Here is a 23,847-nt window from a genome sequence, read left to right on the forward strand (position 1 = left end):
TAAAAACAGTCCTATCTTTAAGGAACTTCGTGTTCTAATAAGGAGAAATAACAATGAGTCAGTGAACACAAGATAAATATGCAACTGGTGGGAGATTGTCTTAGAGGAAATGGCATTAATAGTTGGGGGAATCAACAAACACTTTTTGTCGCTGATATTTGAGCTAAGTAAAGGAAGACAGAGATTCTTCTAAGAGTTGAAAGTTAAGAGGAAGAGCATCTGAGTACGGCAAACAGCCTTTGCAAAAAGCATGGAAAAGGTGTGCTGCATGTGATGGACAATGAGTGTGTCAGTAGGACTGGATCATACAGTATATGTAGAATAGAATATAAAAAGGTGGGGAAGTATGCATAGTGAAGAGATTTAAATACCACAAAAAGAAGTATATTTGATCTTAAGGGGAATAGAGAGCTGCTGAATTTTGTGAAGGGTGTGATATGGTCTTAGCAATTCTTTTTTTTTTTTCTTTTTATTATTATTACAGTTTTTTTATTTACAAAAATATATACATGGGCAATTTTTCAACACTGACCCTTGCAAAACTTTCTGTTCCAAATTTTCCCCTCCTTCCCGTAGCCCCCTCCCCTAGATGGCAGGTAGTCCAATACATGTTAAATATGCTAAAATATACGTTAAATCCAGTATATGTATACATAACCATACAGTTATCTTGCTGTACAAGAAAAATCTGATTTAGAAAGGGAAAAAAACTGAGAAGGAAGACAAAAATGCAAGCAAACAACAATAGAAAGAGTGAGAATGCTATGTTGTGTTCCACACTCAGGTCCCACAGGCCTCTCCCTGGGTGTAGCTGGCTCTCTTCATCACTGAACAATTGGAACTGCTCTGAATCAATTCATTGTTGAAGAGAGTCACGTCCATCGGTCTTAGCATTTATTTAGGAAAATCCCTTTGGCAGCTCTGGAAGATGGATTGTAGTAGGGAGAGACCTGAAACAGGAGATCAGTTAGAAGCCTAGCAAGAAAGAGATACTGCCCAAAAATGCTGAAGAGACTGTAGAAGAAGAAATTATAAGATTTGCCAGCTGATATCATATGTTAAAACAAGAGAGAGGAGTTGAAGATGACACTACGCTTTCAGATTTGAAAGTTGAAGCTACTTTTAACTATAATAGGAAAGTTCAGAAAAGGAGAAAGCTAATCTTTTAGACATCTTGAGTTGAAAACAAAAAATCAACATTAAAATATGACACAGTCCTGTAGGAATAGTATCAAGAACATCAACACTTGGAGTGAAGTGAAGTTGGTAAGGAAAGTGAAGCATGGCCAAAAAAAAAAAAAAAAGTGTGGTGTTTTTAAAGCTATGTTTGAGCAAAATTGTTGGAATACACAGGAGCCACCTGACAGTGGTTGCTGGAGATCCAACCCAGAATGGATCTCCTCTTGTGAGGGGATGATAAGAGGAGACTGAGAGGCTGTTGCATTGTCTGACCTCTCTCTCTTCCCTCTGCCTCCAGTTTATCTCATTCCCAGTCCCAAGCAACACCTGTGTCAGCAAAGGCTGCCCTGCAACTCCTTCAGATGTTATGATCCACAGCTGTGGAGGCTCTCGGAGAATTGACCTGTCCCTTAACACAAAGGAGTGTTTGAGAAGATCAGACTAATGAAGCGGTCATGATGGAGGAAAAGAGACTGCAGAGAGACTTACATTTATTTTACTTTTGTTCTCTGTAGAGCAGAATGACAGGTGGCTAATAGGGAGATAGTCCTGTCCCTCTGAGATTGCCATAAGTAGGTAGGAAAAACATTGAACAAATTCTTGTACTTATATTCTGGGTTCAGGACTGATTGAATAGCCAGATGTAAAAATTAGTTATTGATGGTTTGATATCACCTTAGAAGGCATTTTCTTGTACCCCAAGGAACAGCGGCCTTGTACGGTTTTAATGTCCTTATCATTGACTTGGATAAACACAAAGGACATGCTTACCAGGCTTTCAAATGACACAGAGGAATAGAAAGTTCACTGGGTGACGTCACGAATAAGAAATACCTTGGCAAAGTGGAATCTTAAGTAAAATCCACTAAAGCTTAAATAGGGATAAAGTTTTATACTTGGGTTTTTAAAAAATTGGTTTTCCTAACATGAATGGCAGGGTGGTTGTGGGGGGCAGACAAGAGACATAGTTAAATAGAAGTTAGGAGTTTTAGTAACTACGAGCTTACTTATAAGTCACCAGGATGCTATGGTAGCCAAGAAAATGAATTCTGCCCTGGACTTTTTTGGGAGATGCACAATGTAGAGTTATGGAAATGACAATCCCAATGGATTCTGCCCTAGTCAGACCTTATCTGGAGTATAGTATGCAAGTCTATGGGCCATCTTTTACAAAGATAGAGCGGAAAATGCTTCAAATGTGATAGGTTGGCGAAGAACAATAGTTATCATGCCATATGAAGATGGATTCAACTGGGAAGAGGTGAAGATCCTAGCCCTGATGTCAGAGGACCTGAGTTCATATCCTGTTTGTGGTACTTCCTTCCTGGGGCACCTTGGACAAATCATATCTCCTATCCATACCTCCTCCTCCTCATGCAGAAGATGATGGCATTGAACTAGATGATTTCTAAGGTGTTTTTCTGTTCTGATGCTCTGATCCTAAAATCCTTTATATTCTGAAGAAAAAGATTTGGAGAAAAGAACGGATCCCTAGAGCTGACTTCTGCTCTGAGAGGATGCAGATTTTTGTTCTTGATTCTAGAGAGCAGAACTAAAAGCAGTCAGGGGGGTACACAAGATCAAGGCAGATCTAGCCTTGATCAAAGTAGGAAAATATCCCAGCATTTTTTGTCACAGAATGAACCAAAAACTACTAATGATTTTTAAGGGAATGTACATCTCTTAGTTTTTGCTAGTTTATAAATAGTAATAAAAATCCAAGAACAAAATAAACATAAATTATGGAAAAACAAAGAAATTAGAGATGCTTTCTGAACTTGGTGCCTGCCAGAGTGCCACTTCTCATATTCAGGATCATAGCTGAGAGAAGGGGAAAGAGAAGGAAAACTCTTTTAAGTTCATTAAATGTTGCTACATGGAACTCTAATCAGTCTCAGAGCTGTAATTACCAGCAGTTTGCTATCATACAGTTTTCTGAAAACTAAGGATTTGCCCAATCTGAAACACCTCTCTCTACCAAGATACTTTAGTAAGCATTTAGACCACTCTTTCTACTTTACAGAAGAGGAGACAGAACAATGATGGAAAGCAAGAATTTAGATCTGCTGATTCTCAATCCAAGCCTCTCACTGTATGGGATCCTGCCACATTCTCATTTCTTGTGATTTTTTTTTTTTCCTATTTGATATTTATCACAGATCTTTACAACTTGAATTTTTCATGAAACAGATTTGGGGATTTGTTGGCTAAATATTTGATGTTTTTTATTTGGTTGTTATTTTAAAAATTTTCTTCTTAAGACATGCATTCTTTTTAACTTGTTCAGAAATTTCTAATAATTTCTTTTAATTAGAAAAGGGAGATGTGAAGTCAAAGACTGAGGCTTTGAAGAAAGTAATCATTATGATTCTGAATGGTGAAAAGCTTCCTGGACTTTTGATGACCATCATTCGCTTTGTGCTGCCTCTTCAGGATCACACCATCAAAAAATTACTCCTAGTATTTTGGGAAATTGTTCCCAAAACAACTCCAGATGGTCGACTTTTACATGAGATGATCCTTGTATGTGATGCTTATAGAAAGGTAAGCTATTTTGCTTTAGACCTAAAATTTGATAATGGCTTTGTTCCTTTTTCTGATTTTTGAAAATTACTTGTCATTTCTTTAAAGTTTCATTTCAAGCAGAAAGTGCAGTGGTATTCAGAACTAGGTTCTTATTTGTGAAATGGGAAAATTAATTTTATTCCAAAATGAGTTCATTTCTTGTTTTCTTTGCTGTGATTCCCTATGTACATATTGTGAATGAAAATTAGGATGCTAAAAAAGATTTATAAAATTATCATACACTAAGGATACATGGATATTAAAAGTATAAGTTAATTCGGATGAGCAGCAGTAAGAATGAGGTTCACATATTCCATTTGATATGAAAGTAGTCAAACTCTCTACACTCTTCCTTCAAAACATTAAAATTTTTTGGTGGCTTTAGCATATTAAAAAAGATTTTGAGGGATGAACATTTCTTTGAAGACTGCAGAAAAAAAAGAAAGTATATGCTGTATTTCAGGATCTTCAGCACCCTAATGAATTTATTCGGGGCTCCACTCTTCGTTTTCTTTGCAAACTGAAAGAAGCTGAGTTACTGGAGCCCTTGATGCCGGCTATCCGGGCCTGCCTGGAGCATCGGCACAGCTATGTCCGAAGGAATGCTGTCCTGGCCATCTATACCATTTACAGGTACATGAGTGTATATAAGTTAAGTTGGGGAAGGAGCTGACACCATCTTTCATTTCTTCACTTCTGGGATCACTGGACAATCTTAGATGTCTTTTCTCTCCCCAAGAAGAACCCAGTGACTCCTTCCTCAAGTAACTTTTAAAATAAGTTTACATACTCAAACAGAATATGAGAAGAAAAAAATTCTCCAAATAAAATGTAAACTGTTTGAAATTAACTTAAAATACAATTTTTTAAAAATGTATTCTTTTTTTATAATAAGCACAGATTTCACTTTGAGAATTTTTTTAATAATACCTTTTTATTTTTAAAATATATGCAAAGATAAATATGTTAAACATGTGCAGTTCTTCTATACATATTTCCACATTTATCTAAGAATGTTTCACAGAAGTACAAATACAGTTCTTATATTTGTCTTCCTTGCTGTCATTTACAAAGCCCATGTTTTCAACCCTTCAGAACACTTGAGAATCCATGTTTTCACTTAGGTCTCACCATTTGTGGGTATATGGAGTTGGGTGAGCCTTGCCAGATACAGAAAACCCTATGAGCTGGTGTTGAATCCATATTCTGCCCATCATTTGCTGCCTGAGGCTGTGCATGGTTTGATATCACCTTAAAAGGCATTTTCTCGTACCCCAAGGAACAAGGCCTTGTACTGTTTTAATATCTTTTATCTTTGACTTCGATAAACACAAAAGACATGCTTACCAGATTTTCGAATGACACAGAGAAATAGAAAGTGCACCCCCTGTGCACAGGGGTCTTTCTGGGACATATGGGCAGCTCTTTGTCTCTCTCCATCTTCCACCCCACTGTCTTTGCTTTTGAAATGTTCTGGCTCCTGACTTGCTGCCAGGCTCCCTCATATGTTGTTTGCTATGACCTTGCCTCTAGAAGTGATAGTAGGGCTTGGGGCCACCTTCCCTGGGGAGGGAGGTTGGGGGGGGGTGCTTTAGAGCACAAAGATTTTAGTGTTTTGGGACCTTTTTCTCTTCCTGGTTCTCTTCTGCATCTCTGATAATTGAAAAACTGCTGATTTGGAACTACTGTAGAGAAGGTGTTTGAGCATGTTGCAGCACCTTGAGATCACCATTTATCTTTATATAACTCTTGAAAGAAATTTATGTTTGATAAAAAAAAAAAAAACCCTGGTTAAATTGTCTTTTACTGTTATTTGTAACATTTTGCTAAAGTAAAGAACAATTATTTAAATGAATGACTTATCCTAGCTTAATTCAAAGAGCATCAGATTAGAAAAGAGCTTGTCCAACCTCCATTGCCCAGGAGTGTGACCTTGGAGAAGCTATTTCCAATATTTAGACCTTAGATTCATTATGTATAAAATTAGCATGATTGGCTATCGTGTTATCTGCTGAGGTCCTTCCCAGCTGTAAAATTTGGTAATCCTGTATAAGATACTAACATAGGTTTTGGTACTTGCTACTGACTCAACTGGGGCAAATGTTTGGAGGACCCAACCAGTGCATTGACTGATAGCACCCTAGAGTCTGATCTAGCACTGAAACAGCAAATGTAGAAGGGTTTTCTTTTGGGGTCTTAGTATTGTTTTTTCTACCATTTTATTTTTTTTTTTTTTTTTTTTTATAATAAATTTTATTTTATTTAATAATAACTTCGCATTGACAGAATCCATGCCAGGATAATTTCTACACGACATTATCCCTTGCAATCACTTATGTTTCGTTTTTTCCCCTCCCTCCCTCCTCCCCCCCCCCCCAGGATGGCAAGCAGTCCTATATATGCTAAACATGTTGCAGTATATCCTAGATACAATACATATTTGCAGAACCAAACAGTTCTCTTGTTGCACAGGGAGAATTGGATTCAGAAGGTAAAAATAACTCGGGAAGAAAATCAAAATTGCAAATAGTTCACATTCATTTCCCAGTATTCCTTCTTTGGGTGTAGCTGTTTCTGTCCATCATTTCTCCAATGAAACTCAGTTAAGTCTCTTTGTCAGAGAAATCCACTTCCATCAGAATACATCCTCATACAATATCGTTGTCGAAGTGTATAATGATCTCCTGGTTCTGCTCATCTCACTTAGCATCAGTCCATGTAGGTCTCTCCAAGCCTCTCTGTATTCATCCTGCTGGTCATTCCTTACAGAGCAATAATATTCCATAACGTTCATATACCACAATTTACCCAGCCATTCTCCAATTGATGGCATCCATTCATTTTCCAGTTTCTAGCCACTACAAACAGGGCTGCTACAAACATTTTGGCACATACAGGTCCCCTTCCCTTTTTTAGTATCTCTTTGGGGTATAAGCCCAATAGAAACACTGCTGGATCAAAGGGTATGCACAGTTTGATAACTTTTTGGCATAATTCCAGATCGCTCTCCAGAATGGCTGGATTCGTTCACAACTCCACCAACAATGCATCAATGTCCCCGTTTTCCCGCATCCCCTCCAACATTCATCATTGTTTTTTCCTGTCATCTTAGCCAATCTGACAGGAGTGTAGTGATATCTCAGAGTTGTCTTAATTTGCATTTCTCTGATCAATAGTGATTTGGAACACTCTTTCATGTGAGTGGTAATAGTTTCAATTTCTTCATCTGAAAATTGTCTGTTCATATCCTTTGACCATTTATCAATTGGAGAATGGCTTGATTTTTTATAAATTTGAGTCAGTTCTCTATATATTTTGGAAATGAGGCCTTTATCAGAACCTTTAATTGTAAAGATGTTTTCCCAGTTAGTTACTTCCCTACTAATCTTGTTTGCATTCGTTCTGTTTGTACAAAGGCTTTTTAATTTGATATAATCAAAATTTTCTATTTTGTGATTGGTAATGGTCTCTAGTTCATCTTTGGTCACAAATTTCTTTCTCCTCCACAAGTCTGAGAGATAAACTATCCTATGTTCTTCTAATTTATTTATAATCTCGTTCTTTATGCCTAGGTCATGGACCCATTTTGATCTTATCTTGGTATGTGGTGTTAAGTGTGGGTCCTTGCCTAATTTCTGCCATACTAATTTCCAGTTATCCCAGCAGTTTTTATCAAATAATGAAATCTTATCCCAAAATTTAGAATCTTTGGGTTTGTCAAACACTAGATTGCTATAGTTGACTATTCTGTCTTGTGAACCTAACCTTTTCCACTGATCAACTAATCTATTTCTAAGCCAATACCAGATGGTTTTGGTGACTGCTGCTTTATAATATAATTTTAGATCAGGTACAGCTAGACCACCTTCATTTGATTTTTTTTTCATTAATTCCCTTGAGATTCTCGACTTTTTATTGTTCCATATGAATTTTGTTGTTATTTTTTCTAAATCATTAAAATATTTTCTTGGAAGTCTGATTGGTATAGCACTAAATAAATAGATTAGTTTAGGGAGTATTGTCATCTTTATTATATTTGCTCGGCCTATCCAAGAGCACTTAATATTTTTCCAATTATTTAAGTCTGACTTTATTTGTGTGAAAACTTTTTTGTAATTTTGCTCATATAATTCCTGACTTTCCTTTGGTAGGTAGATTCCCAAATATTTTATGCTATCAACAGTTATTTTGAATGGAATTTCTCTTTGTATCTCTTGCTCTTGGATTTTGTTGGTGGTGTATAAGAATGCTGAGGATTTATGGGGATTTATTTTGTATCCTGCTACTTTGCTAAAATTGTGAATTATTTCTAATAGCTTTTTAGTAGAATCTCTGGGGTTTTCTAGGTATACCATCATATCATCTGCAAAGAGTGATAGTTTGGTTTCCTCATTGCCTACTCTAATTCCTTTAATCTCTTTCTCGACTCTTATTGCAGAGGCCAGTGTTTCTAATACAATATTGAATAATAATGGTGATAGTGGGCAACCTTGCTTCACTCCAGATCTTACCGGGAAAGGTTCCAGTTTTTCCCCATTGCATATGATGCTTACTGAAGGTTTAAAATATATGCTCCTAACTATTTTAAGGAAAAGTCTACCATTTTATTTAAAGGAATTTTGAACATCTTATACCTGATGCTCCTGAACTCATCCACGATTTCCTGGTTAATGAAAAAGATGCAAGTTGTAAAAGAAATGCATTTATGATGCTCATCCATGCTGACCAGGTGAAGTACTTTTGCTCTTGTACTTAAAATGAAGCTTAGAACTGAAAACTTTATTCTTAATTGCTTCTCCTATTAATGATTCTTGCACTAAAATAATTTCATTTGCAGTGCATGAAATTTGTGTCATTTCGCTGACTTTTTAGATCTAAGAACCCAATTTGAACAAAGTGAAAATTATTTTCTTTTTCTTCTTCTTTTTTTTTTTTTTTCCCCTGAGACAATTGGAATTAAAGGACTTGCTCAGGGTCACACAGCTAGGAAGTATTAAGTGTCTGAGATGAGATTTGAACTCGGGTCCTCCTGACTTCAGGGCTGGTGCTCTATTCCCTGCGCCACCTAGCTGCCCCGAAAATTATTTTTCTAACATGGTTTCACACTTTCTCTGAATGGTGGCATTATGTTATTCTTTCTTCAATTGTTTAGGACCGAGCTTTGGATTACCTAAGTACTTGCATTGATCAAGTTCAGACGTTTGGAGACATTCTTCAGTTGGTCATTGTTGAACTGATTTATAAGGTAAGGGAGAAAAGCAACATCATGTTAAAGCAGATTCTTAAAACTTAACTTTAAAAGAACATTTTAAATACCTGCCTATTTCTGGGATCAAATTAAACTAATTGACATTTTAAAAAGCAGCCATATTGCCAAAGAATGGGCTTGGAGTAAAACTCAGGGCAATTACTTGACTATTGGCACCACATGTTTTGATTAAGTGAATTTAATACTTGCTGGAGACATTTCACTTTATAGACTTAGCTTTGTCAATTTATTGTTGTAAAAAATAGAAATGGGTTAAGTTTCACATCGGATGCTTAATTAGCTGTATCTTAACTGAAGAATTCAGAAAATATTTCTGTAAGAATGGAACAAATTTTAATTTACTAAATTAAAATTGCCAAATTCTTATTTGTAGAATGGGGGAAAGTAGTCAAGTAGTCAAATGCTATAAACAGCTGTTTTTCTTTAATAATATAATTGTAATTTAGGGTATCTAGAAGATTTTCCCAGAGTAGTGTCTTCTTGCTATCTGGGAGCCTCCTCTTTGCCTAAAAGAAAATAATTTCTAGACCATGATGCTCTTAGGGGGTTTTGAGTGATATCCCTTACCATAAGATTCTGAAATAAACAACCAATCTTACAAAGGAGATAAGTTAGTGAGTGATTTTTTAAATTAAGGGTTCACCTTTCAATAAATGTTTAAAATATATTAGAATTTACCTTTTTTTTAAATTATTATTATTTTTTAATTTTTATTTAATAATTACTTTATATTGACAGAATCCATACCAGGGTAATTTTTTTTTTTTACAACATTATCCTTTGCACTCGTTTCTGTTCCAATTTTTTTCCCCTCCCTCCCTCCACCCCCTCCCCTAGATGGCAAGCAGTCCTTTATATGTTGGATATGTTGCAGTATATCCTAGATACAATATATGTTTGCAGAACCAAACAGTTCTCTTGTTGCATAGGGAGAATTGGATTCAGAAGATATAAATAACCCGGGAAGAAAAACAAAAATGCAGATAGTTCACATTCGTTTCCCAGTGTTCTTTCTTTGGGTGTAGCTGCTTTTGTCCGTCATTTATCAATTGAAACTCAGTTAGGTCTCTTCGTCAAAGAAATCCACTTCCATCAAAATACATCCTCATACAATATCATTGTCGAAGTGTATAATGATCTCCTGGTTCTGCTCATTTCACTTAGCATCAGTTCATGTAAGTCTCGCCAGTCCTCTCTGTATTCATCCTGCTGGTCATTTCTTACAGAACAATAATATTCCATAACATTCATATACCACAATTTACCCAGCCATTCTCCAATTGATGGGCATCCATTCATTTTCTAGTTTCTAGCCACTACAAACAGGGCTGCTACAAACATTTTGGCACATACAGGTCCCTTTCCCTTCTTTAGTATTTCTTTGGGATATAAGCCCAATAGAAACACTGCTGAATCAAAGGGTACGCACAATTTGATAACTTTTTGAGCATAATTCCAGATTGCTCTCCAGAATGGTTGGATTCGTTCACAACTCCACCAACAATGCATTAGTGTCCCAGTTTTCCCGCATCCCCTCCAACATAGAATTTACCTTTCAATAAATGTTTAAAGTATATTAGAATGTACAAAGATTCGCTTTTCATGACCAGTACATTATTTGTAAAAGTGTTTATACATGGTAAGAAATGATGAAAAACATCCTCTTGAAAAATTATTAAGTATATTATTTGCCATAATCACTATGTTGGCCATTCTATTGTCTTTCATTCTATTTAAGGGTGATCTTTCATAGAATTAATTTCTATAGGAGCTTTCTAATTATATGAATAAGTATTCCTACTCTCAGTCAATACCATGCTGGTTTTTTTCCTCTAGGTGTGCCATGCAAATCCATCAGAAAGAGCTCGTTTTATTCGTTGCATTTATAATTTATTGCAGTCATCCAGCCCTGCAGTAAAATATGAAGCTGCCGGCACCTTAGTTACATTGTCTAGTGCTCCAACAGCAATCAAGGTATTAAAGTCATTGTGTCTTTTGAGGCGATGTTGAACCAAATAAATGAAATATCTTAGGGATTTTGAGTTGCAGTGTATTTTGTATTGATGTGACATAAAATGAATAAGGATTACATAAAACCATTTCCTTACCTAATGTGAGTCTTTCCATTATCTCTTTTTTGGGTAAGTTTTATTTTACAGTTTTTAATTAAGCATTTTTTCTCTCTTCCTCCCCAGCCCTAGGGGGAAACTCCCCCCACACACACACACACAAATCTTTGTAGCAAACATGCCTGGTCTAACAAAACTAATTCCCAGTTAGTCCCACTTTATCCCCAGGGCACACCAGGCCTTCCTCCTCACCGGAAGGCCACAGATTAAAACCTTGCACAATTTCTTTCTGAGTTTGAGGCGTGATCTTAGCCAGTCACTTTATTGTTCCAGCTGACCTCAGTTTTGATTGGAAAATTAGTAAAAGAGCAGCTCTGCCCAGGGGAATGAGAATTCTGCATATCCCTCCTTTTTGGAGAACTGGGTGTCTCTTTAAAGACCAAGATCTGTTTTATATTTAAATCATTTAGGATGCAGATGTTTCCAGAATGAATTTTAGATTATCTTATTCCTTATATAGCATACTGACCCCACTTTTTGATTATTCTGGGCATTTTATTAGTCCTTTCCACAGAAGAGTTCCTAAGGGCCCTCTTCACAGCACCCGTGAGGGGGAGGGAGCCCACCCTCGGGGAGGAGGCCTTCTGGGCCTGGTGTTTGCCTCCTGGACAGCATGAGCACCCTCTGCTGCCCCCGCCTCTCAGAGCATCAGCCACCTGAAGGCCCTGCTGTCGGGGTTGGGCGAGCTGTTGACAAGTTTTTATGGACCAGTTCTTTGTGGTTTTTCTTTTTGTGCCCTTGCTCTCTGGCTATCAAGTGTCACTTTTTGTTACCAGAGCAGCCCTGTCTCCCTCCCTACTTTGCTCCTACTCATCTCCTGTCACTGGGAAACCAGCTAGTAGCAGCAGCTGGCCTGCGGGTGTTATGCCCTTACAAGCAAGCAGTGCACTTAATATAATCTCTCTTCATCCTCATGGCCATTCTGGGCGGGGCATTCAGTTACTCCCATTTTACAGATGCAGAGACTGAGGCATCTCTCTGTGAGTGATGGGACCTGCCCAGAGGCAGCTAGGTGGATGAGCACTGAGGGGTTGGTTGTTCGGGGTTCTTGGGAGTGTCAGACTAGATCACTGTAGTGTGTGTGTGGTTGGGGGTCAGTACGGTAGTTCTGAAACATTTGTGCTTTTGTTCTCCAGGCTGCTGCTCAGTGTTACATTGACTTAATTATAAAAGAAAGCGACAACAATGTGAAACTCATTGTTCTGGACCGACTGATCGAGCTAAAAGAGCATCCTGCTCACGAGCGTGTGCTGCAGGTAGGTCTGGTCTCAGCCCTTTTCGGGGAGGGGGCGAAGACTTCCCTTGGTTAGTGAGCATCCATAGCGTGTGTTGTATGTGCCGGGCGCCAGAGAGGCAAGTGTGAGAGTGGGCGGAGAGCCAGAGGGTGAAGGATGTTGGGGGACCAAGTGCACGTGTAAGTATAAAGCATACTCTGTACTTTCATATTTGTATATAGATATTTATATGGGCATATACTTATATGTGTGTTTGTATGCTTAATAAATTTAAAGAGAATCAATACAAATAATGGAAAATAGTTAACTACAAGAGGTAGCAGGATGGCTCAGTGGACAGAGCATTGGGCCTGGAATCAGAAAGAGCCGAGTTCAAATCCAGTCTCAGACAGTCAACAATTTTGTGGCCCTGGGCAAGGTCTCCATTTGCCTTAATCTATTGGAAAAGGAAATGGCAGAACCCTCTGGTATCTTTGCCAAAAAAAAAAAAAAAAGCTCACAAACAATAGGGTCACAGGGTCACAGACATTTGGACAACGACTGAACAACAAAGCTAATTACAAAGTCGTTTGGGAAAGCGATGTCCATAGCTAAGGAAATCAGGACAGTCTCCATGTAGTAGTAGTGACTTGGTTCATCTCTGGTTATAGAATTCTTCCTCCTTCAGAGTAGTGCTCATTGAGCCAGGTCGTGCAGGAAGAAAAAGCTTCTGTGAGCAGAGGGGAACTGACTCCTACTGAATCTATTGGTATAAATCCTACCTCAAGTGAGCACCTTGAAGGTTTAAAGTGTTGTGGTCACAGGGACTTGGTGGTTGTGAGTTGACTGTTTACTTTCTAGTGCATCCTTCCTTTCTAAGCATCGACATGCTTCAGCTTCCCAGGCCAAAACCTCCTCCCTGACTCTACCTTCCTGATCTTCACTGCCAAACTGGTAGGAAAGGCCATCTGCACTGTCTCTTCCCCATCCCCTCCTCCGTCATCTGCCATCCAGCTTCTCCACCACTGAAACAGCTTTAGCTCTGCAAGCTCCCCATGAATCTTCCTTGTCAGGCCCACTGTCTGAGGATGTTCTCAGGCCTTGTGCTGTTGACTTTCATCAGCTTTTAGTACTATTGGCTACAACCTTCTCTCCCTTGGCTTCCATGACATAACTTTCCCTCAGTTTTCCTCCTCTGTGTACATCAGTTTGTCTCCTTCATTTACTCATATTGCATTAATTTAAGCACCTGCCTTGAGCCATTATTGATAGAACCTATAGCAGCCTCTGATTTTATGGATTTTTCATTCTCTTTCTCTTGTTGAACTTATCCTAGTTCATTCTCTTCTAATTGTAGGTATCCTTTAAGTCTCTGTCTTCATCCGACTTTTCTGAATTCTCTTTTGATGATCTCATTCAGTGCTTGTAATTTCAGTCATCACTTCTATGGAAATGTTTCCTCAGTCTTTGTATCCATCTCTTCTCTCTCTCCTGGACTTTAGTCCTGCATTTCCAACTGCTTGTCAGTCACTTCTGTGTCATCCTGACACTTCAATCTCAATAGATTCTTAAATGATTCTTCCCCAAACCAGCTCTTCAGAGTCCCTTTTTCGGTGTCTCTCCTTATTCATTCAGGCTGGGTGTCAGGCAACCTACTAGACACTGGGCATACAAATAGGACGAATAAAATGATCCAGGCTTCCAATATTCTTGCTCAAGTTTTTCCTCTTATTCTGTGTTTCCAGTCAGTTGTTAAACCCCATCAGTTTCTTCCATGCTCTTTCTTTCACTTAAACAATGGCTGCCCTCATTTGGACCTTTGTCCTATTCCTCGGGCAGTATTTCTCCATAACTGTTCCCCTTGCCTATAAGTCTTTCCCTTCTCCAGGCTACCCCCTTCCCCAACCTCCTCTCAGAGCTGCCAGAATAACCTCCTTAATGCACACTCCTAACAAGATCACTCCTCTGCTTAAAAAACATCATCAATGTCTTGAGGATGAAATACATCGGTTTTATTTTCAGTTTCAAGTTGTCTCTCTTCTCCTCTCCCACCCATTGAGAATGCAAGAAAAACAAAATCCATTATAAATCTGTATAGTCATGCAAAACAAATTTCCTTATTAGCCATTTTCTTCCGTCTTTCACTCCCCCCCCAAAAAAAAAACCCAAAAAGGTAAGAAAAAGAAAAAAAAAAAAAGCTTCAGTCCACACTCTTCAGTTTATTAGCTCTCTCTTGAGTTGGATTACATGCTTCATCATCATTCCTTCGAATCCATGGCTGGTCATTGTGTTCATCAGAGTTCCTAAGCCTTTTGTGTTGATTCTGTTTTATTGTGTCTGTTTTAATTGTGCTCACTTCACTACATCATTTCTTGCAAATTTTTCAAGATTCTTTTTGAAATCGTTTCAGTGATGGAATACACGCTCTTCAATAGTATTTTATTTTTCCTGATTACAATTGTGAAGACAATTTTTTGCATTCATTTTTTAAAATAGCTTTTTATTTAGAAGTTATATGCATGGGGAATTTTAGAGCATTGACAATTGCCAAACCATTTGTTCCAATTTTTCCCTTCCTTCCCCCCACCCCTTCCTCCAGATGGCAGGTTGACCAATACATGACATTCATTTTTTATAAAAGTTTGAATTAGAAATTTTTCTCCCTTCTCCCCAAGATATATGTGCAATCATATAAAACATATTTCCATGTTGGTCATATAATATAGACTGTTTAGTGAGGCAGATAAGGTATGGCTTTCTCCTACTCAATCCAAGCCTCCACAGCACTTCCCAGACATTTCCAGTTGGCTAGTCTCCACTCAAACCATTATTTCCACTTCCTCCCCACATTACAATCAAGCTTCAAGAGGCCAATTTGCCTTTATCATACTTAATTCCTGACTCCCATAGCACTTGTGAGAGGTTTCTAAACACACTACTGCCACCATGTACATTTCCTTCATTCGTGGCTTCTCAGTTTTCCTTTATTTTGTCTTTCTTTATTCAAATATGGGCTCTTTGAGGGAAGTCCAACTCTTTGTGACCTATTTGGAGTTTTCTTGGCAAAGATACTGAGTGACCACTTTCTTCTAAATGTCCCCTGGCACATAGTAGAGGCATAATAAATGTTTATTGAATTTGAATTGAACTCTTTATATTGCCAATAGCTGTTAGAGCCCTGTACATAATGGGCACTTAAATGTCTGTTGAATTGCATTGAGTTTATGCTAACTTCAAATACAATATTCATGCCCTTGAAGATTTGTTTTCATCTCAGATATTGCCTAATTTGTTGACATTTGCCCTTCTCATAAAAATAGAATGAATAACATGTAAATTTCTGAAAGGTTTTTTTCCTTGAAGTTTTTTATTAAGTGGGCTCTAATTAATTGGGGGAAGGGAGTTATTGTATAACATTTCAGAAAGATAAACTTTATTTATTAATAATTATCTTCATCATACTTGGAGTTTGCTTAACATTAAAGATTTGAAGGACTCTTAGAGATTATTGTAGAGATTAGCCCTTTAATTTTACAGATGAGGTAACTTAGCCCCAAAATAGACTGTTGATTTGTCCAGCGTCACACAAATCAAAGCCAAGTTTCTGGACTTTTCATATGGTGCCCTTTCCCTGTACAACATTGCTTCTGTAGTGAAAAAGATATCCATGTTTTGAAATTTTTTGGAAAAATTATGTTTCTGTATTTGATCTATATGAGTTCCTGTAAAAGGAATACTTGTTTAAACAGAATGTTTGTTCTTTCTAGGATCTGGTTATGGACATCTTAAGAGTGTTGAGTACTCCAGATTTGGAAGTGCGAAAGAAAACTCTACAGTTAGCTCTAGACCTTGTGTCTTCCAGAAATGTTGAAGAGGTAAAAGAAAGCTCTCAATGCCGTGTTCCATCCACTACAATGTACTATAATGTATGGCTCGGGAACTTACCTGTATTTGGTCTTACAGCTAGTGATCGTCCTAAAGAAGGAAGTGATTAAGACCAATAATGTGTCTGAGCACGAAGACACTGACAAGTACAGGCAGCTCCTCGTCCGCACGCTGCACTCTTGCTCTGTTCGGTTTCCAGACATGGCTGCAAATGTCATTCCAGTGGTAGGTGAAACTTGACTGCTGAGAAAGCTGTCTCCATTTTAATACTTCCAGTGGGCATGGTAAGGTCTAGATTTAGGGAACCAAAATGAGAATAGGGTTTCTAGTGGTCAGGGAGTTAAATGATAAGGTCTCGTGGCAGGTTTGAGGTTCAGGAAACCAAATGGAAAGGTTTGGCTCCCCTGCAACCCCTTGGGATTTGGCACAAGGATAGGGAGTTTTGGGGACTCCCTTCTAGTGGCGCAGAGGTTCTCTGTAAAGGAATTCCCAAAAACCTAAATTGATAAAAGAAGTAATTATAGAGATTGGGGAGTAAGGTTAGAAATTCTGACAGAGAGGCATAAAGTCTGGTAGGTAAATAGGTGAGGATAAAGAGAGGATGGCACTGGAAAAGAATATTATCCAGGGGGCAGAGGCCTCCTTGGCATACCAAGCATGGCATAGCTAGCATGTTTGGAACCTCTGCCAAAAAAAAGGATTTTAGTTTGGCTCTTTTATACTGAGTGTCTTAGTGGGGGCTGGGACAGCCCAGATCTCCTATTGGAATTCAAAGGGATGATTTTTGACCAGGATTTGTAATTGAATCAAAGGCTTTGGCATCTTGGAAAGACAGCTTCTCTGGGGAGGATATCCCTCAGCCAGGTGGGGCTGAGAATCTGAAAGGAATCACAGATCAATAGGAAATACAGTTTCTTAAAGGGACCACAACCCACTTCAGGCACATTGTCGTACTCCTAAAAGGAAGCCAGAAAAATACCTGCCACTTACCTGTGCTCCTTCTGGAAAACACAAGTAAGGAGCCATCTTGAAGCTCCGCCCTTTGATTTAGGATTATGTATATAATTTATCTTTCTGATTCAATAAGCTTGGTTTCTCAGCTTTCAGCACTTCTTAGATTATATTGAGCAGCGTACAGAAGAAATGAGCAGGGAGCCAAGAGGTTCTCTGAGATGCTGCTGAAAAGCAAGAGCCCTAGAAGGCCATGGCAGCATGCCACCTGCGCCTGAGAACATTGCTGTTGTTACTACCCAAAGAGACTAGAATATTAGGGCTGAAAGGGGCAACCTCTTCCTTTGGTGATATTTCAACACCTTATCTTGAATCATCAGCAGATAGTTAAATTGTAGTCTGCATATCATTATAAAGTTATAAATAATACAAATTTACTTTTGTATCTTTTAAGATTTCCATCAAAAGAGTATTTTTTTAAAAATTCAGCACTTAATACTGTAACATTCAGTTATCTGGAAAATTCACTTTGAGAATTTTTGATTCTGTAAAATTTTATTTTTTGTGTCTTTTAGCTCCTAATGTGATTTCATTTTCATTTATGAAACTATAGAAATTCATGATGGTTTTTGAGTTAGAAACTGGCCATTCCTCCAACAACGAATACATCCAAGAACAGTATTTTGCCATCAGTTCCTGCTTCCAGTAGTTATGTTAAACAAATACCACTTATTTCAGCAGCTTTATTTTTTTTGACAAAGCAATTGGGATTAAGTGTGACTTGCCCAGGGTCACTCAACTAGTAAATGTTAAGTATTTGAGGCCAGATTTGAATGGAGGTCCTCCTGACTCCAGGGCCGGTGCTCTATCCGGTGTGCCACTGCCCCATCCCACTGAGTTTAAAATGAATATTTCTATTCTTACGGGATAACAGTTGCTAAGGGGACACAGCACTAACGGGCAAGAGCAGCAGCTTCAGAGGAAGAAGACCCAATCACCTTTTGCCTTCTTCCCCTGATAAAGCAATTCTTTGGAGCCTGAAGACTTGGCTTCAAATTCTGTCCCTGCCTATGTACTGATTAACGCATCATGTCACACATAGGCTATAGCTTTTTTTCCTATATGGTTACAGTCTGGAGAAGATCCTGGGGAGAGTGCTGAGTCAGTCATAGGGAGGGGCTCCAGCAGGGAGAATGTGGGGCCAGTAAGCCATCTGTACTCACCCCCATGGAGTATGGTCCCAGCACACAGTAGGCTCTTTGTAAATATGTATAAACTAATTCTCCTGGAAAATGGGTCTCTGGCTTGGACTCTCTGAGTTGTATATTGTCTATGATTGTGTTTTTATTGTAGTTAATGGAGTTTCTCAGTGACAACAATGAAGCAGCGGCTGCCGATGTCTTAGAGTTTGTCCGGGAAGCTATTCAACGCTTTGATAATCTCCGATTGCTTATTGTGGAGAAAATGCTTGAAGTCTTTCATGCTATTAAATCTGTCAAGTAGGTTTAAAGTCTTCTCAAAACTATACACTTAACATTTGAAACATTTGAAAATTTGAAAAACTGAAGTAGATGATAGTAAATCCAATGAACTAGACTGATTTAGGATAAATAGTCCAAAGAGGACCAGTATCATATTAATATCACTGCTTTTCCAGTGTCTTTAATTATATTAAACTTTATATATATTAGCAAAAATTAAGGGCAAGCTTTATATATGCCTTTGTTAAAATAAAATTATGTGCCTTCATTAAAATAATAAAGGATTGTTATATATGAATTTTATTCTTTTTAAGTACACATAACAGTGCACCAAAGTAGGATATCCACTCTGTAAGGGACAGTTGTAAAAATAACAGGTTTGTATTATTGGTATATCAGCATTTGTGTTGATCACATGTTGCTTCTGTGATAAGGGAAAAATAGCAAAGAACTCCCTACATATCATTATACTATCATATTATCCAGCCCCTGTTGTTTACCCACTTCTCTTTCTAAACAGATATAATGAAAATGTTAATGAAGAGTCTAAGTCCCTTACAGCTGTTAATTATATAAATCTTTTACAATGACCTCTTTCATATAATGACATGGACTAAGGCCCAGAGATTCATAACCATGCCCAAGAGCACCTATGTAATAATGGAAGCCCACTCCAGAAAACATTTTTGAAATTTGTTTTTCCTCCATGTTTACCAGTTGTACTGCTAACATTTTAGAATGGATTTAGTTCTTAATCGTGAATAAAACATAATTTTCTTTTTAATCTTATGGTATATGGAAAGATTCCCAAGAAATATAATCTGCATGCATATATGTATATGCTCTTTTACACACATACACACACACCCCACGTGTGCCTTCTTTATGGTGTCATCTACAGTTCCTTAGAGTCACACTATCTTGTGTTTTTATCTCAAATTTGATGATCTAAGTTGAAATCTTTGTTAGTGGGACTAAATTCAGTAACAGCTCAGAGTCTCTAGTGCACCTGTTTTTTCTTTTGTTAGAATTTACCGCGGAGCATTGTGGATCCTGGGAGAATATTGTAGCACTAAGGATGACATACAGAGTGTGATGACCGAAGTCCGCAGGTCCCTGGGGGAGGTAGGTTTTTGCTTAGTGATCCTGCCAAATGTAAGACAAATGAAGTGATGCTGTTGTATGACCAATGGAGACTGCACTTCTGAAGTTCACATGCTCACGTTGAGACAGAAAGGCAAAGTCTTTAGCCAAGTCCAACTCAGTTTTCAGTGAACACAGAGTTGCCCACAGTCCAGAGCTGGGAGTCTGGGACCTTTTCTCATTGCCTTACTGACTTTGGGCAATTCCCTTAATCTTTGGGGACTTCAGCTTCCACATTTGTAGGACAAGAGAATTGAACTAAAAGTGTTTCATGGTTCCTTCCCAAGTTTTAATTTCTTGGATTCTATAAAAATAGAAAATTAATATTTAATATTCATTTTGGGTTAAAAAAGATTACTTGATTTAGAAAAAAAGAAAGACCTGGGACTGGAGCTGATCACATCTTATTATGTGACCTTGATCAAGTGATTAATTTCTCTGGTTATAAGTTTCCTTATCTGTAAAAAAGAATTGGACATAAAGACCTTCAAGGCATCTTCTGCCTCCAAAAATCTGAGTTTACGAATTTTGCCACCACTGCTCATGAATTATGTGACATTAGACAAATCCCTTATTTTCTCATCAGTAAAATGAGAATAATACTTAACCACCCACCTCAAAAAGTTATTAAGATTCAATCAGTTACTTTCTGTGAAAGCATTTAAAATCATCAAGCATAATATAAACATAACCTGTTATATGTAGTACATAGGAAATTTCAGATAATAAAAGTAATATTGATACCTGGAAAGAATGACTGCTTAATACTTATGATTAGTATTTCAAGGGAAGAAAGAAGCAGCAGCAGAATTGAGAACTGGAGAGACATAGAAATAATTGGAATTGGGAGTATATTAGCATGAATACAGTTAATGCCAAATAAACTTTTCCTTCCATTTAGAAATTTTCTCTTTAAAAATTGTAGTCCTATCTTACAGCACAACTTAGAGTATCTCCTGAAGTAATTAAGTTTAAAAACATCAAAAATGAGAAGCATAATGCCATCTTCATTATCTCTCTGGTTGAAATTGTTGCTAGAATCATGCTTCTGATTGATTCTTAGATCCCAATCGTGGAATCAGAAATAAAGAAAGAAGCTGGTGAATTAAAGCCTGAAGAAGAAATCAGTGTGGGGCCGGTTCAGAAACTGGTAACTGAAATGGGTACTTATGCCACTCAGAGTGCTCTCAGCAGTTCCAGACCAGCCAAAAAGGAGGAAGACAGGTAACCAATAATTTCAACTTACAAACATGTAGGGCTTCTTGATTGCAGATTCTTTATAGATTTTGTCTCGATTGATTTCATAAAAACCCATTGTGCAGAGGATGTAAACTAAGACAGATATAGGAGTTCTGTAGCATTTGTCCCCCATTTCAGTATCTCTTGGAGATCACTGACAATGATTTGCTGTCAGCTTGAAGACCCTTGTGACATGAGTTCATTCAGGATAGTTAGATTTTGTTTAACCATCACACAATTTTTTTTCCCCATCCTTAATTTAAACATAAACTCTTTGGTGAAGAGAACAAAGTAAGAATTGAGTAATTCAGTCTGTTTTGCCATCACCTGGCATTATCCCATTCTCCCTTTGTTTGTTCTCTTGCTCCCAATTTAGCTTTAAAAAAGACCCTTTTCTGTTGTCCTTAGCATTCATTACCAACTTCAGTCCGTTCTGGGATTTAACAGTCCTGATGCCTTTCTTACAGTACTCTGATCCTTTTTGGTATTCATTCTCAGTTAATAGATTCCACAACCATCTTGAATACATCTCTTCCAAATATGAGTTGGTCCCTATTCAGCTACATTAGTCATTTTGCATAGTTCTTGATTTTCATTCTCATGGGAGTTACTCTATTTCACATCTTTACAATTTTATTCTTGAGAGCATCCCATCTTCCTTCTGCTTAATTCCCTTGTAAAATAATAGAACATTGAAACCTTTCTATTCTTTCCTTGAACTCTTTGAAAACCTACTCTTTAAGATCTCTAGTCCCCTTTGTGCAACATGGATGACAGTTGGGATTTAGTGTGTCTTGGATTTCTTCTTTGGTGCTTTTTTTGTTTTTCTAATCTGAATTTTTTTTTAATTCCTTGTCCATTTGGCTGAAAAGGTTAATTATAGAAAATATCATTTCTTAAATATAAACTGTTTGCATTTTTGTTTTTCTTCCTGGGTTATTTATACCTTCTGAATCCAATTCTTCCTGTGCATCAAGAGAACTGTTCGGTTCTGCACACATATATTGTATCTAGGATATACTGTAACCTATTTAACATGTATAGGACTGCTTGCCATCTGGGGGAGAGGGTGGAGGGAGGGAGGGGAAAAATCAGAACAGAAGTGAGTGCAAGGGATAATGTTGTAAAAAATTACCCTGGCATGAGTTCTGTCAATAAAAAGTTATTTTTTAAAAAAAATTTTTAATTGCCTATTCCTTTGACTATTTATCAATTGGGGAATGGTTTGAGCCTTAGTTTTCTCATCTGTAAAATCAAAATAAGTTTTACAGGCTTCCTCAGAATGGCTCAAAGAATTAAGTAGATTAAGTTCTGAAAAGTAAAAATAGTTTATATGTAAAACATTTTAAAGCTTTCAAAGTAAAATGTAAATTAACTACAATTTAACAAAATGTTTTTTTCCTGAAATATATGGCACAGAAATGATATTTTTTTTCTTTTAATAACTTTTTATTGACAGAACCCATGCCAAGGTAATTTTTTACAGCATTTTCCCTTGCACTCACTTCTGTTTCGATTTTTCCCCTCCCTCCCTCCACCCCCTCCCCCAGATGGCAAGCAGTCCTATACATATTAAATACGTCACAGTATAGATACAATATATGTGTGCAGAACCGAACAGTTCTCTTGTTGCACAGGGAGGATTGGATTCAGAAGGTAGAAATAACCTGGGAAGAAAAACAAAAATGCAAACAGTTTACATTCATTTCCCAGTGTTCTTTCTTTGGGTGTAGCTGCTTCTGTCCATCATTGATCAATTGAAACTGAGTTAGATCTTCTCTTTGTCAAAGAAATCCATTTCCATCAGAATACATCCTCATACAGTATCGTTGTTGAGGTATATAATGATCTCCTGGTTCTGCTCATTTCACTTAGCATCAGGTCATGTAAGTCTCTCCAAGCTCTCTGTATTTATCCTGCTGATCATTTCTTACAGAACAATAATAAGGAATAGGCAATTTTTAAGGAGCACTTGACATATATGAAAAAATGCTTGAAGTCATGAATAGTAAGAAAAATTCTCATTAATGTTAACTCTGAGGTTCCAACTCATATGGACATATTGGCACAGATGACAAATCATGAAGTGAAAGTTGTTGGAGGGGCTGTGAGACAAAAGACACGTGGAGGAAAGCACCGCTGGTAGAACTACAAATGATCCGGCCTTTCGGGGAGCCAATGTGGACCTAGGTCCCCAAAGGCACTAAAGACAGACTACATATCCTTCCTTTAACTAAGCTGTAGTACTCATAGGCCTGTACTTCCAAAGAGCAATGAAAAGAGGAAAAGACACATATGTACAAAAATATCTAGAGTCGTTTTTTGTGGTGGTAGAGAATTAAAAACTCAAAGATGTCCATGAGCCTAGGGCTGCCTGCACAAAGGTGCTTTTGTGCCATAAGAAATGATGACAGGAATGGTCTCAAAGGAAAGGCTTGTGTGCACTGACCCAGAGTGAAGTAAGCAAAGCAGAGAACAGTTGATCTAGTAACAACCTTATAGGGATAAGCAAGGTCTTGGAAGACTTAAGAACTGTGACCCCGGTAGTGGCCAACCACAATTCCATAGGGTTGGTGGTGAAGCCTGCTGTCCACATCTTGGAGGACAGGTAAAGGGTTCAAGGTGCAGAATGGTACTTCTCTCTGTTTCTGGCTAGCATGGGAATTGGTTTGGCTTGATGTTAACTATTTATTCCAAGAATCTTCTCTTTGCCCCTACTCCCCTATTTGAGGGGGAAGGGTGAACTAAATGCTTACTAAAAGACGAAAGAAAGCAGAGATTCCAGGAGTTCA

General features: G+C 37.7%; 1 protein-coding gene across 2 annotated transcripts in view; it reads left to right on the plus strand.

The window, feature by feature from the left end:
* The window catches only part of COPB1 (COPI coat complex subunit beta 1), a 38,060-nt gene that overhangs the window by 3,142 nt on the left and 11,071 nt on the right, over positions 1–23,847 (plus strand). For both annotated transcript variants that reach the window (XM_051963960.1, XM_051963961.1), the window contains exons 3-13: positions 3,494–3,723; positions 4,208–4,377; positions 8,359–8,473; positions 8,897–8,989; positions 10,850–10,987; positions 12,279–12,398; positions 16,124–16,231; positions 16,320–16,466; positions 18,546–18,691; positions 19,702–19,798; positions 20,880–21,040. In XM_051963960.1, coding sequence (XP_051819920.1) covers positions 3,494–3,723; positions 4,208–4,377; positions 8,359–8,473; positions 8,897–8,989; positions 10,850–10,987; positions 12,279–12,398; positions 16,124–16,231; positions 16,320–16,466; positions 18,546–18,691; positions 19,702–19,798; positions 20,880–21,040 — 1,525 coding nt within the window. The remainder of the gene's footprint in view (positions 1–3,493; positions 3,724–4,207; positions 4,378–8,358; positions 8,474–8,896; positions 8,990–10,849; positions 10,988–12,278; positions 12,399–16,123; positions 16,232–16,319; positions 16,467–18,545; positions 18,692–19,701; positions 19,799–20,879; positions 21,041–23,847) is intronic.

Source organism: Antechinus flavipes, chromosome 6 (genome assembly GCF_016432865.1).
Source record: "Antechinus flavipes isolate AdamAnt ecotype Samford, QLD, Australia chromosome 6, AdamAnt_v2, whole genome shotgun sequence".
Taxonomy (NCBI): Eukaryota; Metazoa; Chordata; class Mammalia; order Dasyuromorphia; family Dasyuridae; genus Antechinus; species Antechinus flavipes.